General features: G+C 35.5%; 1 protein-coding gene across 3 annotated transcripts in view; it reads left to right on the forward strand.

The window, feature by feature from the left end:
• Window positions 1-12,662, forward strand: part of LOC131429633 (proton-coupled amino acid transporter-like protein pathetic) — a 65,895-nt gene extending 53,233 nt beyond the window's left edge. For 2 of the 3 annotated variants that reach the window (XM_058593884.1, XM_058593887.1), the window contains exons 2-5: window positions 9,828-10,474; window positions 10,541-10,906; window positions 10,961-11,117; window positions 11,212-12,662. In XM_058593884.1, the coding sequence (XP_058449867.1) occupies window positions 9,828-10,474; window positions 10,541-10,906; window positions 10,961-11,117; window positions 11,212-11,472 (1,431 nt within the window). In that variant the 3' untranslated portion in view covers window positions 11,473-12,662. The remainder of the gene's footprint in view (window positions 1-9,827; window positions 10,475-10,540; window positions 10,907-10,960; window positions 11,118-11,211) is intronic. The other variant, XM_058593885.1, reaches the window with a different exon arrangement.
• Window positions 12,663-18,669: the final 6,007 nt, after the last annotated feature.

Here is an 18,669-nt window from a genome sequence, read left to right on the forward strand (position 1 = left end):
TTATATGGTTCTATAGTGACCCCATTATCGCCAGCTAACTCATTTATCAAATCAATCTTCTGCTTGAGCCAATCACTGCTGGAGAGAATCAGACGATGCCGTTTCTGAGCCCATAACCCTTAATGCTAAAAATGGGAAACAAAGATGTCGTTGAAAGGATACGCTTATTTAGGTCTCTAATAAGATCATTTTTCAGTTCCTCGCTGAATATTCCGTTCAACAAACAGACCTGAAGGAGATCAAATATTCCTGAAATAATTTCTCCTAAAGAAGAAACATGTTGTAAATCTGTTGACATAAAAGAAAATGATATTTTGTACTCCTATATATGCTCCTATCAACTACCAAATAATAAAATAATTGCACAACAATTTCAAATAGTGCATATAAAAAGTATTTGAAATGTTTGTTTATTGTGGAAAATTTGTTGTGTGCGAAACAAAATAATATTTGGAAAAGTGAATATTCACATGAAAATCGAACTTTACTAATACTAGTTTCGAGGAACATCGTTAAAGTTTGCAAACATATATCCCTAAAGAACAAATAATGGCGAAGAAATGTAATGCGAATGAAATATTATGTAACAGAGTCAATATAATACAAAACGTAACAAGCGGTCATTGTGATAATTAAAATTTAACAAGAACATTATAAGCTCGCACCTTTTCATTTCAGGAGTTTGAAGTAAATATTTTCGTTAGTTTTTTTTCGATGATCCAACATTCCCTGACTCGTTTAACACCACTTTGTCCTTAAACTGTTTATATGACGTGGCGTCGTCGATCGTTGGCACGAGATTCACCTAGAAAGGAATGCGCACGTGTGCCGAGTGTGAATGAACGTGTGTTATTCAAGTACATGGCGTCTTTAAATTAGAGTGACCAGGCAGGATGTACATTTCCATTGTTACAATCCGCATTATAGAAACTTCACATATCATGAGCGGGTATAATCACCTGTTACACATTATCCAAAACTGAAATAAGTCTCCTAACTTGCAAAAGCGCAAGGTGCAATACACAGGTGATTATCTTTTCGGACAGTCTATTGTGGATCCGCTTACACCGCAAATCAGTTTGCATTCATTCAGTAGCAGATTTCAATTTGCTGAAATATTTATTATTGTATGCGTATTCGGTTACACTTCGGTTCGTGGGAAAATGTTTACGTGCGGATTATTTTTAAACCTAGTCGGTAGAAATGAGGTAATGATCAGTAACAAGAGAGAGATAGAGAGAGAAAAAGAGTGAGAGACCGAAATACCTACGAATAAACTGAAAACATTATTGTACCATTTTTTTTAGCTGTGAGTAAACCGCGAATGCGTTAGTTTCATGTTTCATTTCAGAAAGAAAATAATCGGATTCCGGAACAAAGTTAAGAGGAAGTGCTCAAAACAAAGGTCATTTCATTTCCGTTTTGTGTAATTTATTTGTATCGTTCCCGTAGTAACTCTTTCCTCATGCACTAAAAAGAGTGTCATTAAGTGCAAAAATAAAATCTTTACTCCCGTAGTCATGTTTCGATTTCAGACAACATGCACAAGTCACTTTCCTAAAATAACTCTAATAAACAAAAGATGTGTTTGTTGTCAAATACAAACAACATCGACCTTAAAAGGTGAAATAGCTCCTCTTGGCGAAAAGAGTGCGAGAAGAAAATTCCTTTTCTCTGACGATAGAAAGCTGTCGTCGGCACATGAACCACCTACGCGAGACGCCACTTTGCCGGATTATGAATTCATTCGAGTTGACACTTGTCCCGTCTGTCAAACAATGCGTTTTTCGAGAGCCAGATATCAGAGAAAAAAATAGATCGATCATATTAGGTAGTGATCTATTTCACAAATTGTTTTAATTTTTGATTAGAATTGGTTAGTCGTTTACTGTCGCCATTTACGACTTTCTTATTTAAAAGTACTTAAGTGGGTGCTTTGTTTGTTGAACTATTCAAACCTTGGTTTCTTTCTAAAGAGAAATTGACAGCTCAGTAACAACAAAAACATATTTCGAGGAAGGAAAAGCTGGGTGGGTAATGGCAGAGACGTAACCAAAGATACATCAACTATTATCAATCGATGTTTTAGAGTTAAAGTAAAAATTGAAAAACAATTTACATTGCCCCAAAAATCGTACTTAGCCATATGAAAAAAGGAAATTGTTTAAAAGTGATTTTACGCACCGAACTTCAAATTATCAAATGGCGAATCGGTATCTCAGAATACCTCTGAGAAAAAAAAAGTTTTTAACTCAACTAACCATAGAACAGCGGAACTTTCATGTCTCTTACGTAATCCTTGTAGATTTTCAAATTTATGGATATAAATTTCATATAAAAACAAAATCAATCTTTTCCGACCGCAAATTTTAATACGGCATCCAACACTATGTGTCAAGTGGATCGTGTCACGATGTGTCAAGTGGATCGTTCCACGACCAAGGGCCTAACTGCAAATGCAAGTTTCTCTTTATTTACTTTTGATTTCATATTTGACGCTTAACTCTTTGCATAAATTCCAAGCCAGAACCACAAACTTTCTATTGATATTGAAAACGTTGAAGAAATTCCAATAACAGTTTCGTAATAATCGAAAAAGAGAGAGTAATCAAAGAGAGGCTCTCATTTGCAATTAGGTCCATTGTCATGGGACTATCGAAGTGATTGTGTATTAATAATTCACTATTGAGATAGAACTTAATACAGATATGAAAACCTGGCCGAGGCAAAAAATACCAAAATTTCAATGCAGGCAATTCCAGAAATTAACAGCAGAAAAGGTGACAAAATCAGGATCGATTTGCTCCAATTTCGACGAAACTTTGTACGCTTCTTCAGTATGGTAAATTTTTGATAGTGAGACCAATTCTACTCAAGACTGATTTTTGAAAAAGGTGTATACTCGTACATTTTTGCATGCACTGTCATCAAAACATTGTAACTCGGAAACTCAATTGCACGGAACCACCCGCGATCCCATTTCAACCAGAATATTAGTTGATTTTCTGAATTCGATTGGTTAAAATTTGATACAACTAATCGATTGTTGTTTTAACTAAACTGTCTTTTTTGTTCTTCGATTAGCAGAAACGATGGTTGAAACAACTTATTTAACTGTTTAAAAAAATGCTGTCAATTAGTGAGGACACACACCTTTCAATTTCAACAAATATTTTAGTTGAAATAACTGGTGTTGTTATTGAAACAAAAAATCGGTTTTATTTGTTTTAGACATTGCAAATAGTTGAATCAACTCGAACAATGTTATTGATTTGCGAAAATAATCAAAATATACTTACTGATACACGTCATGATCTATTTGAAATAAGTTCGGTATGTTGAGATTCATGAAATAAATATCGTCGTTGAAATATAAACAGTATTTTATATTGACATGTAATATTATTAGGGCTGGGAAAACCACCGATTACTGCTGATTTCAAGTGATCTTAACCAAGGAATAAATTATCATTACGAAATCAGAACTGATCTGATCTCTAAGTGATTTTGATTTTGGTATGATCATGATCATGTCAAGTCGAGATCAGTATAGATCTAAATTCTAAAGAAATATTTCTGATTCGATCGGAAATGTTTGATGTAGAAAAACATTTTTAATCAGCAAAAGTGACCGGAGGGGCGAGTAAATTAGCGAAATTATTAAAATTACCTAAAATGAGTATTGAAAGATGATGCCTTCAAACGGTTGAACTAAAGTTATGCACTGATAATTTTGGTCAATTTATATGACCTTGGGTGCATCAACCGCTGGGAATTGGAATTTTGCGACGTCAATTCAAACGCGCCATTCAATCGCAGCGCGTTGTTTAAAACCCTTCGCTCCTGTTACTTTTATAAATTAAATTCATGTCAAAAAGCGTTTTATTGCTAATGCATGAACATCATCATCGGTATCAAACAGCTAGAAGTAAAACAGTCTGCTGGAAGTAAATCAATGATCGAATTAGAAGCATAAAATTTTTGCGCATACCTGAAAGATTACGAGATGATTTCATTAACATTTTCTAATTTGTCACCAAATCTTTTTCATCTTAAACAAGGTTAACTTTATCACAACACCGCTGTTAGATAAACACTTGTTATCATAAATTTCTCAAATCGAATGAACACAATTTCACCAAATGCTTTAACCATCAATGATGTTTTCATTGACATTTTGAAGCGACGCGAACAGATTTCAACTAAAAAAGTTGTTGATTCTGCATTGCGATTATTGTTTTGCTTTCAACTGTCTCCGGCATTTGACACCATTCAAAACAACATATTTCTCAACTACTTGAATAACACATGGATCAATAAGTCCCGAGACTAACAATGGAAACAACATTTTTTTTGCAAATTTTTTTTTTTTATTCATCAACATAATCACCTTTTAAGGTGATACAATGGCTCCAACGTTTTTCCAATTTTTCAATACCATGTTTATAAAAAAATTTATCTTTCGCTTCAAAATAAGCTTCAGTTTCAGCGATGACCTCCTCATTTGAGCCAAATCTTTTTTCCTGGAGCATTTTTTTAAGATCAGCAAAGAGCCAGTAGTCACTGGGGGCTACATCTGGCGAGTATGGGGGTGGGGAAGCAGATCAAAACCCAATTCGTTCAATTTCGCCATTGTTTTCATCGACTTGTGGCAGGGTGCATTGTCATTGTCGAAAGCAATCGCGGCACCCACTTGGAAAAAACCTTTTTCATGCTCAATTTTTCATGAAGGATAGTAAATACACTTCCATATGATATCTGTGTCATCTCAGCAATCTCACGGAGCTTCACTTTACGATCTTTCATTATAATTTTTGTCATTTCACTTACATTTTCCGGTGTAACGGCTTCCACAGTTCTACCCGAGCGTTCCGCGTCATTTGTGTCGGTACGACCACGTTTAAACTCGACGAACCACCGACAAATCGTTGCTTTTGATGGACAAGAGTCCGGATAACATTTTTCAATCCATTGTTTCGCTTGCACGGTGATTTTACCCATTAAAAACAATGTTTTATCAAAACACGAAACTCAGGTTTTGTCCATTTTTTGAACAAACTACAAAACGACTTTACTCCAACCTCGATAACTCAGCTGTTTCTGGTCGGATCGACTTAAAATTTTGGACCGTTTCAAGCAAAGGTTAGTACTCTAGAAAGACGTGGTTACTGGTTTACTACGAGCGCCATCTCTGCTTTAGTCTCGGGACTTTTTTTTATTTTGTTTCGATTATAGAGGTTTTAACCTTAAGGTCATTCGCCTCTTCGGGCCAGAAAAATTTTCTGACCCTATGTGCGGGGATGGGAATCGAACCCAAGTGGGCTGCGTGATAGGGCATCGACTTACCCATCACGCTATACCCGTCCCCTAGTCTCGGGACTTATTGATCCATGTGTTATATGGAAATCAAAAACCATATTGGCTGAATCAAAAAGAAATTAGTTAAATCAACTATCGCAAAAATAAAAAAAACTGCGATATCGCAATTTTATGATCGAAGGTTTCTACGTGTGGGCACTCTACAAAAGTATACACTGAGCACTGTTAATTCTGTACATACAGTAGTCATTGTTTAACTGAAATATATTGCCGATAGTGAATAATCTTGATGCCTTTCGGACAACAAAACTCTCCGCTGTTTCACTATATCTAATTTAGAAAAATCCAATTTAGTTGCTATAGTTGCACATTGTTTTCATTTTTACATTGAGAAAATTACAGTGCAACTTTTATAATAGCTGAATTATTTCCCCTGTTGTGTGGGCTGAATCCGGGATGTTTCATGCCATTAATCTTGAAAATGTGAAACCATAAACAGTAGTTTAGTCGATTAGCGAAACTACTAGTAATGATTTATTTAGCCAATGGATGGATACCATCTTCGAACCTGACAAAACAAATAAATCTTCATATCTCAGTTGTATCCACCGCTCATTAGTATCTAATGCATTATACTGAAGCTAAATCACTATCATTATCCATTGTGATGTTATTTTCAACATTAACACTAGATTGTTGCTCATGATAAAAGGACACAATGCAATGATTTTGTGCAAAAGGCATATCTCTACAGTTGTGCGGCCATTAGTTTTAAGGAACTAAAATCTATCTCGAATGAGTATATCATAAACAGAATTAGGCAACCGGCGAAATCGGGCCTTCATTCAGGTGTCTCCTTATACAATTTTGAGCAACTTTTCTGCAACATTGTAAATTGCGAAGTTTAAAAAAAGTATCAAAAGCATTTTATCGACATTAGTCACCATTATATAAAAACAATATTGCAGATTACTTTCAAAGCTGGACTTTTGACAGTTTCTTAACCACACTCTTTTTTGCACAAACACGGTAGCCGGAAACAAGTTGAGAAAATGAACGAAAAAATAGTTTTTCTTTGGAGTTTTCTTGAATATTAGCATAACTGGTAAACCTGCTTACGGATTTGACAATGAGCAGAAAAGAAGCAAAAAAAAACAGAACCATATTATTGTGTTGTCGTTTATAGACGTCAGAGCTCTGTCAGTACAGTGCAGTTACAGTTATGATCCACTTTTGATTCGACACACTTTCATACAGTGCAGTTCGATTTGTTCTGAACTGTGCAATACACAATGTGTATTGACGATGGACTGTATCGTAGACTTGATTCTGAAATGTAGTTTTTGCAGGGCATCTCAAGGTAGCAGAGTACTATTTAATAATATTTATTAATAAGGTTCACTATTTTTATCGCTTCATTTTCTGTGTTTTTTTTTCAATATTTTGATTTTCCAAGCATATTAATAAAAACATCTTTTAATACACCTAAAATTGAGAAAACGAAGTGAGTTCTACAATGTTTATGATTTTGACCACTATTTCGGAAATTTCCGGAACCGAAAACAGAAAAATAGTGAAATTAGGTAAATCGGTAAACCATTAGATAATATGAACTACTAACTGAAACAGTTTTAAATCCAAGTTAAAAGAATTTTTTGCATCTTTGAAACAAACAACAGGTCAAGTATATTCAAAAACAGCTCATATTTTGACTAAAAAATATGTTACACTTACAATACAATCTCACATTTTCAAAAAAAAGCTTCAATTGTGTTGACTAAATTTTTTTTCAAAAAAAATTCTTCAGCGAAATTCATTAATTATGTTTACTCATTCATTACAATCACACAGATAAAAATACTTTGTGATTTTACACACGGAACGACCGAAATCAGCATTTTCGCGAAAAATTTAGTTGATTTGCTGATTTTAGTTAGTTATTTTTTGAGACAACTAAAAAAATCTTACTTTTGCTGATTTAGATTTTTTAATCTCATTCCCTTAATAATAATAAAATATTTGTTGAAATGACTATTTTTTTTAGTTGAATTCACAAATTAAACGTACTGTCATTTCTTAGCTAAGGCACACTTCATATCCAGTCAACTAATTTTTTAGTTGAATTAAAGAAATATAATGTTGTTTTCAAACAATATGAATGGTTGAATTGGCTTCTGCAATCTGCAGCTATATGGCGCCCTGTCACCGAAACGGTAACACCTTAATGACTACTAGCCACTAGATGGCACACTACTGCCGAAAAAAATTCAGACGCGGTTGTCTTTTCTATATTGGCAGGTATAAATACGATGTTGTGTTGGAGAAAAAGACATAAACGAAACGTAAACATCTTTTTGAATTTTTTTTCTTCTAAATCACTGTTTCTTCATTCTCACTGAAAACTTTGAGCACTCGGAAAACAAAAACCGAATACAAATAGTACACCGGACGGCGCAGCTCGGAAGGTTTGAAGATACAAAAAAACTTCATCACAATTAGAGTGAAACATTCGAAATTCACATCACTGTAAAACATTATTACGCACAATCGCTTCAACTGCGCACAAATTCTGAATAAATACACTTTCCACTAACAGTTTACGTCATTTTTACATATCGGTTTAGAAATTTATATAGGGATATATCGTAACACATGCGAAAAACATCTAAACAATTTGCGAGCAGTTTCAACAAGACTGTCCCTTTTAGCTTTTGAATGGATTGTTTTGCTTTGACACTGCTGTCCTTCAGTAATGACGGTGATAGATAAATAGAATCAAAGTTTCTGATCTTAATAACGAAATTAGTTGTCAATGAGAATTTCGTGTTGGATTGAAATATTGCTGGTTTGTGTCCAGAATATTCGCCAACTAAACACATTCTCTAAAAATAAGAGTTTTTTTCAGCACAGTAAATTCTACATTTTAACTAATTTTATAGTTATTTTGGAAATTTTGTTGTTAGAATCAACTAATTCAAAAACAGTAATACGAATTAGGCGCAGAGCTAATTTCGGTCGTTCCGTGCATTTATTTTCATGCACATATTTGGAGCAGGCAATTGAATGGAAATTTACATTACAAAACGAAGCGGTTTGTAGATATACAGTCTTGTTCAATGAAAAACTAAATACATTTTAATGTAATTTTACATCAATCATGGTTTTAAATCAGATTTTCGTTTCAACTGATGTCTATTTCATAGTACTATCGGTTTACATGTCGTGTAAGTTTCATCTTTTCTTTCTGTGCAGGGCTTTTTTTGTGAGGGCATGCAGTGCCCCTTTAGAAAATTTCGAAAATATTACCGTGACTCATCTGTGCATTTTTAAGCTGATCATGCTTATAAATTCATTACTTCGTAAATGAGTTTGGTCAATTAACCAAACCAACAAATCGAAATAGTGTGGATGACATCGTTTCTGTTTTTGCGTCATCAATCATTTGAAGGTTGGGATTTTTAAAACTCATCATCCTACAACTTACAAAACCAGAATTTCGAAAAACACTTATTCGACTGTTTGAAATTTTTTCAACACTCAACACCTGGTGATTCTGGAACCGTAAGTCGTATCCGGATGAAATTCAGGATTTCCTTATGGGACCATAAGAACTTTCATTTGAATTAAACTCTTCTCATTAATAATGTCCATCCCATAGCAGTTACAACGAAAGAATGTGAGAGAGGATTTTCAGCAGAAGAACTCAATAATGACTTCTACTAAAATAATTTCATCGCTATTTGATTTCAAGATCGATGAGCCACCACTTAGCTTCTTTCACCCAATGAAGTATGTGGACTCATGGACAATAAAGTCCAAAATTGCGAAAAGATTTATGAGCAAAATTTTATTAAAATTTGAAAGCTAGTTTAAGTTGCTATTTTGTAACAATAAATCGAAAATAAAAGTTTAGCAAATATTTTTTACTATTATGTTTTTAAACAATGGAAAAAGAAATGACTTCTATATTTTCTTCTTAAAACATGGTATACAAAATTGTGCACTAGCGTGCCCCTTATAGAGAAGTGACAAAAAAGCCCCGATTATAAAGTTCAACACTTGTAAACGATAAACTGTTTTCTCAAGCTAATATATTTACCCTCCAAATCATCGTATGAATATGCTTCTTAAAAATGCATTTTGAAGAATTCTACATTTGTTTATGGTGAAAACCAACGTTTCCAATTTAATTAACGCGTCTTGTAATTGAATCAAATATAACAATGCTGTTTCAATAATCAGCACGATTAATTAATCAAAATTAATTAAAAGCGTCCAATGGCATTTCGATGTGAAACAATTATAAATCAGCGATATAATGCTTCTTTGTTGGGATAGGCAATTAGTATCAACTTTCAGCTTCGTTTTTCCGAAATAACTTCAGAGAAACCAAAACAAATTTTAATCGAAACGAATTCAACGTCAGACGCTCACGATTCAACTAACCTCTTGAGATGATTGTTTTTCATTTCCATTTTTATCAGTCTAATTTTCTTTCTCACTTTCAGGCCATCCGCCCGCAATGGACCGGTTCCAGCAAGTCCGATGTGAACAACTACATTTTTGGCAACATGAAGGCCAGCCTCACGGATGTCCCAACGCAAACGGCGGCCGGTTCTACGCTACCGCTAGTTGGCATGCCCAGAGATGACGAAGAGGCAGCGTGCTACAACCCGTTTGAAAATCGGAAACTGACTCACCCCACCTCGGATGTTGACACGTTGATACATCTGCTGAAAGGATCGCTCGGGTCCGGTATCCTTGCGATGCCACTGGCGTTCGTGAATGCCGGCCTATGGTTTGGATTGGGAGCTACGATAGCTATTGGTGCCATCTGTACCTACTGTATTCATATTCTAGTGAAGTGTTCGCACGTGTTGTGTCGGAGGGCGCAGATTCCGTCGCTGTGTTTTGCGGATGTGGCCGAAACAGCATTCCTCGCTGGACCAGAGGGCATTAAAAAGTACTCCCGGTTGGCGAGATTCATCATTAACCTGTTTCTAGTGCTGGATCTGCTGGGCTGTTGCTGCATCTACAACGTATTCGTCGCTAGCAATATCAAACAGGTGGTGGATTACTACACACACAGTCATCTTGATGTCCGGTATTACATTGTGCTTTTATTGGTACCGCTGATTTTTATCAATTTGATCAGGTAAGTTTAAAAAATCATTTTTTCGTGTTTTCAATCACTAACTGTAACAATAAAATAATTTCGTAGGAAACTGAAATATCTGACGCCATTCTCGATGATCGCCAACATTCTGATTGGAACGGGCGTCGGTATCACTTTGTATTACATAGTCCAGGACTTGCCATCGTTCTCGGAAAGGCAAATTATCGCGGAAATACATCATATGCCAATGTTCTTCGGAACTGTCATCTTCGCCCTGGAAGGTATCGGCGTAGTCATGCCACTGGAAAATAACATGAAAACTCCACAGAACTTCATCGGATGCCCCGGCGTTTTGAACACTGGCATGGCAATTGTTGTTGGACTATACGCCAGCGTTGGTTTCCTTGGGTATCTCAAATACGGGGATGAAACTAAGGGCAGCATAACACTGAACTTGCCAGTGGAGGATGTGTAAGTAGAGTCATCTTCTTGTAAGGTCATCTAAATATCCTCTTACTTTTGCAGTCTTGCTCAAGCTGTAAAGATAATGATCGCGGTCGCAATTTTTCTCACTTACACACTACAGTTCTATGTGCCGATGGAAATCATCTGGAAGAACGTGAAGCACAACTTCAATCAGCATGCTGAGGCCGCAGAGTATAGCATCCGAATTGGACTTGTGGTAAGTGAACCTATTCGATTATGAGATGCTTTTAAGCAAAACTTACAAATTGAATGACTGATCGTTATACAAATGTTCTTTTTCCTTGTTTCAGACACTTACCGTGGTAATCGCCGCTGCTCTCCCCAACATTGGGCCGTTTGTGACGTTGATCGGAGCCGTCTGTCTCAGCACCCTCGGTATGATGTTCCCAGCCGTAATCGAACTGGTAACCTATTATGAGAAGCCAGGCTACGGCCGCTTTAACTGGATCCTGTGGAAGAACATTGGGCTTATCTTTTTCGGCGTGATTGGTTTTGTTACCGGTACCTACGTCAGTATCGAAGAATTCTCCCAGCACCTGGAAGAAGTTTAAGTAAGATTCATTAGCCTCCCCCACAATGCATTGGGCATACTTCCGGTCGAGTAGATTAGTAGCATGTAGTACGAGATCCGCGTCTTGTGCTCACCACGAAGTATGCACATCAGGTCGGAAGTGCACGTGATGGTGTCCCGAATCTCCTCCAGTAGCTGTAGCAGCACCACGCGAGACAGGCTTGAGTCACTGCCGCGGTCGCTACCCTGACGACCCACGGTTACCACTCGCTATTTTCAGCCAGTTTCGCCGTCGGAGTTCGGGGGTATCAAAACGCACGTGTCACTTCTATTCTGTTTTGTTTCCGATATCGGAAACGTTTGCGTATATTTTTCATCCTATGATATAGAACAAAGCGTTAAATTCGTTGAAAGGCACTTCGAATATGATTCGGATGATTTCATCATATCAAAAAATTTCCTATTACACTATTTTTAGACCTTATGAAGGAGTTTCATTAGACTTAATGGCTTTAATGGACTAGAGTATTAAGCAGTAGAAACGAAACCATTGTGATTTTGAGCCTGTTTCTGATTGTTTTACCTGCAGTTGTTGTGGGCACTGATTTGTTCAATTATTAATTATAATAAGAAATAAATATTAGTAAACAAACATTATTAGACGACAAAAATGAAATCAATATGATTGCTCTGCAGTGATCATACGCTCATCGATCAAAATTTCTTCAAATGCTCGAGGCTTTGTTCAATGCAAAACTAAAATATGTATGGTAGAAAATGTCCAACTAAGCTATTTCAATACTTACAGTATCTTTTGCACACAGCCACTGAAAGAGGTATTTAGAAAATCCATGTGCGAATCTTCACCACGAAACAATGCTCGATAACATCGAAATCGATAGGAATTATACGCGTCACCGTCTTCCAAGTATGTTGAACATAAAACTACGGGAGCCATAAAATCTCGAACGTGAACAACAAATGTTCCTAATAACTTTTAATTTCATCTTAAATTTAGCTAACTTTGTCGTGAACATCATGTTGCGCTGTAGACAGAAAATAACACAGAAATACCATGTTTTGCGATTGTAAACAACGACAAATAAAACAACGAGACAGACAATATCTAAAATATTAATCATAAGTTAAGCTCACTGTTGAGAAGGTAATCTAAATGTTGTAATTTTTGCAAAAAGTGATTGAATAAATACAGTTGAATAATCTATAAAATTTGATGTTTATTTATCAATTTATCTATAAATCAAAATGGATGTTAGTTTGGATATATGTAACGGCGTGACTACGAAACAACTCAACGGATTGCCGCCAAACTTAACACAGATATTTCGTGTTCTACAAACGTGATCATAAGGATATTTTTAGAAGGCGGAAGTATCTCTAACATGAAGGTCTTAGAAAAATCTTTCTAATTTGTTTTACTAGCTATTATTAAAGGAATCCATCAGCAAGTAAAATCTATTCGATCAGGAAGACACCGAACATATGAGTAATAAAACTTCGGTTAAAATACTTAAGTCGAAAACACGTTACCGAACGATAACGTCAGTATGGACATTACACTTCGGTGCAAAACAAAGAAGATTTCTGCAATTGACACAAAACTTTACGTCTGCTTAACATAGTTGCACTGTTAGGTGGCATAACAGTTCGACATTAACTGTAAGGTACTGTCGTTTCCTAAACGAAATTTTTAGAAAATTACAATCGGCTATGTGCCATGCATAACACAGAGGGCGTCTTTAGGATGTTGGGGGTAGTAAGTGTTCTTAACAAGCGGAATCTGAGGCAAAAAATTTTGAATTTGGTGAAAACCAATTATAACTTCGGAACAACTCCGGGGATTATCACTAAACTTATTGTTTTTGGCATTCTATTGTATTTATTATTATTTTTTTCTATTGTTTACTTTAGAATGTCTGATGAATATGATTGGAACTTGGAGTAGTATTATTATATGAACCAGACATTTTACAAACAATCTCAGCTCAGTTTTTGACATTTCTAATGAGTAAGCACGTATTTCTAGTTCGGCAAAGCCACACCCTAACTTTTAATAATAAGTTTAAACCGAACCCGATAAATAACGTAAATCTTAAAATCACACACATAATATATTGACGACATGCCGTAAAAGGCCACTCCTGCTATTGCGTCCTTTTATGTCATGGAAGCAGGTACGCAGTGGATCTACTATTTGTTACATTTTTGTTGCCGCTGGATTCCACATTCGAGGCTGGTCCAGTCCGGAGAAAGATAATAGAAATCAATCAGAAAAAGTTACGTATGGCAAAGTAATTACAGACTAGTTGGCAAGTCGTTGTCACATTAAAAGCTTTTGTCTCACAATTGAAACAAAGTGAACTCAATAACACATTAACTTATAATCTGGTCTAAAGTTATGCCGAAAAAATCACAATTACTATGACCCAAAACCATTCGAAAAGGTTGGTAAAACTTGTTTTAATCCACCTAGTGGTGTAATGATGCCTTTCTCATTAACATTTCACGAGAAATCGATGCAAGTTTCATATTGGACATTTGGTATAACTGTTTCCGGAACCGGAATCGGGAGACTGCCACTGTTGCAATAAGTTTTTATGGCCAATAAATAGCACAAGCTCAAATAGTTTTACAATCTGCTTCGAAAATTCCGCACTTTTTTGTGTCGTCAATAATATGAAAGTTAGACATTTTTAACTTTCATTATCCTGTCTTTACCTCAGCACCGTATCCACCAAAAATCATATACCGGTAACAGACATGTGTGCCTGTTCTGTGATTCTGTATTCTTCAAAACTGGGGATCATGTGTGCTCGGTGCGATGAACTTACTTTTGTTTTTAAAATTGAGCTTCGGTATTAGTTTTCAGTTTTTTTCTCGCGTGATCGAAATCAAAGACAACACACAGCACGCTTCGTTCGTAGAGGCGGTGTTGTGTTTTCTTTTTCCGTTCCACCGCATGTACCTACCGGTGCTATTTATAAGACGTCTTAAAATTGTATACTCTCATAACCTTGTAACTCCGGAGCCGGAAGCCAGATCCAGTGGAAATTAACCATAAGCCATCGCTGAGAAAATAGCGTTCGTTCCATTTTAGAGTTTGTTGCCATTATTTCCGGTGTTTCCGAAACCAGAAACCGGGAATTGATATAGCCGGAATGGATACGTTCGCCCGCCCGCCCAATTTTTTCGTGTTTTGCATCACTGCTCTATATAACTGCTGGAAATGTTCAACACTCTTTATCCTGTAATTCCGGAACCGGAATTCGGATCCAGATGAAGTCCAGAAGTTTTGTATATAACCAAAAGACTATTCATTTGAATCTTTATTTTTGAAAATCGGTCACGCCATCTCTGAGAAAAGTAATTTGAATTTTAACACTATTCATCCTGTAATTTCGGAACTGTGAGTCGGATCAAGATGAAATTCGGGAGTTTTCTATGAAATCATAAGACCATTTATTAGAATCTAAAAAATCGGTTAAACCGTCTCCGAGAAAAATTTTTCATTTTTTTGCACTTTTTACCCCATAATTCCGGAACTGGAAGTCGGATCAAAACAATATTCAAGAATTTTATATGTGGAACCACAAAACATTTGAAAATCGGTTCAACCATCTATCAGAGAAAAACGTTATATACACACATACACACAGACATTTTGCATAACCCTTCTATATGAGAAAGACAAAAATCGGTATTTCTTAGGCTTGTCAATTTAAGATTTGTATTTGTTGAATTTTAATTGTTTGTATTTTTCGAGATTCAACTAGAAGACACATGTCTTATGTCTTATTCAGAATACTATAGCGGGGGCTAAAACTCCCTCTAGCATATAGTTTTCGCAGCGAAGGTATTCAAGGTACTAAGGTGTCTATACTGAATTAAAAAAAAAACAAAATCCGATTGTAGTATTTGAAAACATAATAAATAAACATGCTTATTTTCAAAACGATTGTTTTACTCCTTTTATTTTAAATAAGATTCTGAAAAACGGTCGAAATTCGGTCGATTTACATGTATCGTGTATTACATGTATATTATGTTTTGTGTATTACATGTATATTATGTTTTTATATCTCCACGCCAAGCGTAAATCGAATTGAGACGAACTGCAGGAATGACTAATGCTTTTGTCAGTTATTTACTGATGTTTACAAAAAGTATCCTTACAAGTTTATAGATTTATAAGTCGCGTATGCAATCATGAGTTCATTTTGATGAATGAAGATAGATTGAAATTTTACCAAACACTAAACACGGTAAGCTTCGAATTGCTTGTGAATTATTTTAAAAACCCAAACATCTGTGTTCATCCAATATGTCAATGAAAGACTATCGAAGTCGGTAAATTGGAAACATGTCCACGAATCTGGCACCTCAGGCCATATTTTCAAATCGTATGAAAAGTAACGTCTTATTTATAAGACGTATAAATTATGTTATCGAATACATGAACCAAACAGAACACTGCGCCACCTCTCGGTCAGCTCATTAAAGCTGCAATAATGCTTTGTACTACTATTGCATAAGAGTGGGCGCTGAAAAATCTTGGAGTTTTCGTAATCAATGTAGTCGTATGGAATAATTTTTAGAAAATATTTTAGTCCAATAAAAATCAATCTGTTAAGCTACGATCAGACTTGCCAGTTTATCTGTCACAGTTTTTCTGCCACAGACAAGTAATTTTTCGGCAGTTTAAATTTGGTCTGGCAATGTGATCACACTATTCAAAGTTAAATGACTGCAACAGTCAAGTTTGACTGCCGACAGTCAATATTTTGACAATTGTTATATTTGACTGTGACAGACTTTTTGAGCATGTCTGTATTGTGATTACATTGATCAGACAAATCAAACTGGTTACAGACGTAAATATAGGGAGTGGGCTGTTTATTACAGTTTTTCTGCACACAGCGATTACATTGGAAGAAAGTTTGTGGGGCAGAGAACTTTTCACGGAATATTTTATTATGGTAAAATATCGATCTGGTCTCACAAACTGGTCTCGTTGCGTTGCTACTTGATGTGTTGTGTTTGGAGCAATTAAAGAAGGAATATAAATGTACTTCGGTTTTTTCCCTTTTATATAAATATCAAAAATAGGTATAGAAATCGCTCAAACTTAAAAAAAAATTTCCGAGGTTATTATTTTAGAAAATCTCAAATACTGAACTTTTCCACAGCTCTTCGATGTATCTAAAAATTGTTTATTAACCAAGTATAAGGTGAGCGTGTTTTTGCTGAATGAAAAGTTTATTTTGAATGAGAAAAAAAATTGTCCAAATAGTGACCACCTTTCTTGAGATTCTTTCACTTCATATGTTCATTATCTACACGTTTGTGTAGATCTGCTATTACTAAAAATCCAGAGTGGCACCAAAATCGAAAGCGTGAAAAAATATGTTTCGCAATTGTTAAGTATTTTTCACGCAACAAATACATTTTCAATAAATTGTAAATAATGTTGTGGATTCAAAAACCAAATGCAATGGAAATCCATAGAATCATCCTACCTCCGTAAATATGACAATTAAAGAGTTGAAATTTTGGGAAGGTTGTCTCCAGTTTAGGCTGTTTCAAATATGGTATAACGGTATGAATTCGCTTTGGGGCAGAGTTCTGATTTGGACAGATCCTCAATTTTATTACCAAACGCTTTATAATCAATTTAATTATCGAACTAATAAACGAACGATAAGCTATTGGAAATTCGGTAAATATTTACGAAACCTTGAAAAAAATTTCAAATAAGTACATTTTCTGTTACCGTCCAGCATTTTTTTATTTGGAGTAGTTAATACTTTTTTTCATTAATTCATTATTTAATTTTTCATAATTATTTCATCCAAGTACAAAGCAAAACGTTCCAGTACTATGCTTCTGGAGATCCATTGCACTTTATGGTGAAGGAGGAGCTCGGAAAATTCAGTAGTAATTCTACGAAATATGCGATAAGCTTCATTATTTCGACCGGAAATGACGACATTGACAACGCGGTTCGGTGAGAAGTTAGTACACGTGTTTGAGGGATAGAAGTGGTGTCTAATACTCGTTAATCGATTTCGATCGATTTTAAGTACTTTTTTGTAAAATAAACAATATATGTGCATAGAACTGAAGAGCCGCAGCATCATATTCAAAGAGCCTTGGGCTATCCTGATTCCCGACTTCCTGTTCCTGAAATAGTGGTCATATACTCAAAAATGGAACTCACTCACTTTTCGTAGAGGTCGCTTGACCGATATTCACAAATTTAGGTTCAAATAAAAGGCCAAAACTCTTGAGCTTCGGATGCAAGTGTTTAAAATTTCATTTTTACCATTTCTAAAATTATAAGTATTTAAAATTTAAACCGTCGTTTAAAGTACGATGGCCGAATCATATAAAATCTTATAAAATTGACTAAAATCAATACAGTTTGTAAGTCATGTTAACAGATGGTCATTCGAACCGACTTCATTTACACCGGTTGCAGAAGTACCTGCAATAGCAAAACTGTTTCATTTTGTTGGTTGTTGGTTGTGCTAATTGATTTTTTTTGTTTTCTTTCAAGAAGCAATAAAAATTATTTCGACCGGAATGTGAGAATATGAGTAATACGAGAAAGCCCTCAATACACCACTATGTGGATTAAAACGGGTTTTTTATTACTATCTGGTTTTTACACATTAGAAAAAAAATTGATCACGAAACCAACCCTCTTGGGGAAAACCACGTGTACTCACTTCTCACACTGGTGCTGGAACGTTTTGCTTTGTGTTTGGATGAAATAAACAAGTTTTTGGTTGTCATAGAATCTGTGGCAGACAACTTCTGCACAACAGTTTCAGAAACAGTCAAATTTGTCTGCACAGTCATCAACTGTTTGTCTGTCGACTATGATCACACTGTGATTACATTGTCACAGATAATCTGCACACTTTGACTGCATACAGATGGACAGTCAAGCCGATTTTGACTGCTTGCAGACAACTGCGAACCGATTACACTATGATACAGTCAAACTGCACAAGTTTGTGCAGATAAACTGGCTAATGTAATCGTACCTTTAGAGCAGCTCTAACTCACGTTCATGAAACGACAACATCAGAAAATAACTGTCAACTATGCGATGAAAACACAATATTTACATGAAAATAAATTTACCACAGCAACCAGACTGTCATCGTTAAATGTACAGTTGGTTTTTCACTTTTCGCAATCACTGGTCAGG

The sequence above is a fragment of the Malaya genurostris genome, chromosome 2 (assembly GCF_030247185.1).
Source record: "Malaya genurostris strain Urasoe2022 chromosome 2, Malgen_1.1, whole genome shotgun sequence".
Taxonomy (NCBI): domain Eukaryota; kingdom Metazoa; phylum Arthropoda; class Insecta; order Diptera; family Culicidae; genus Malaya; species Malaya genurostris.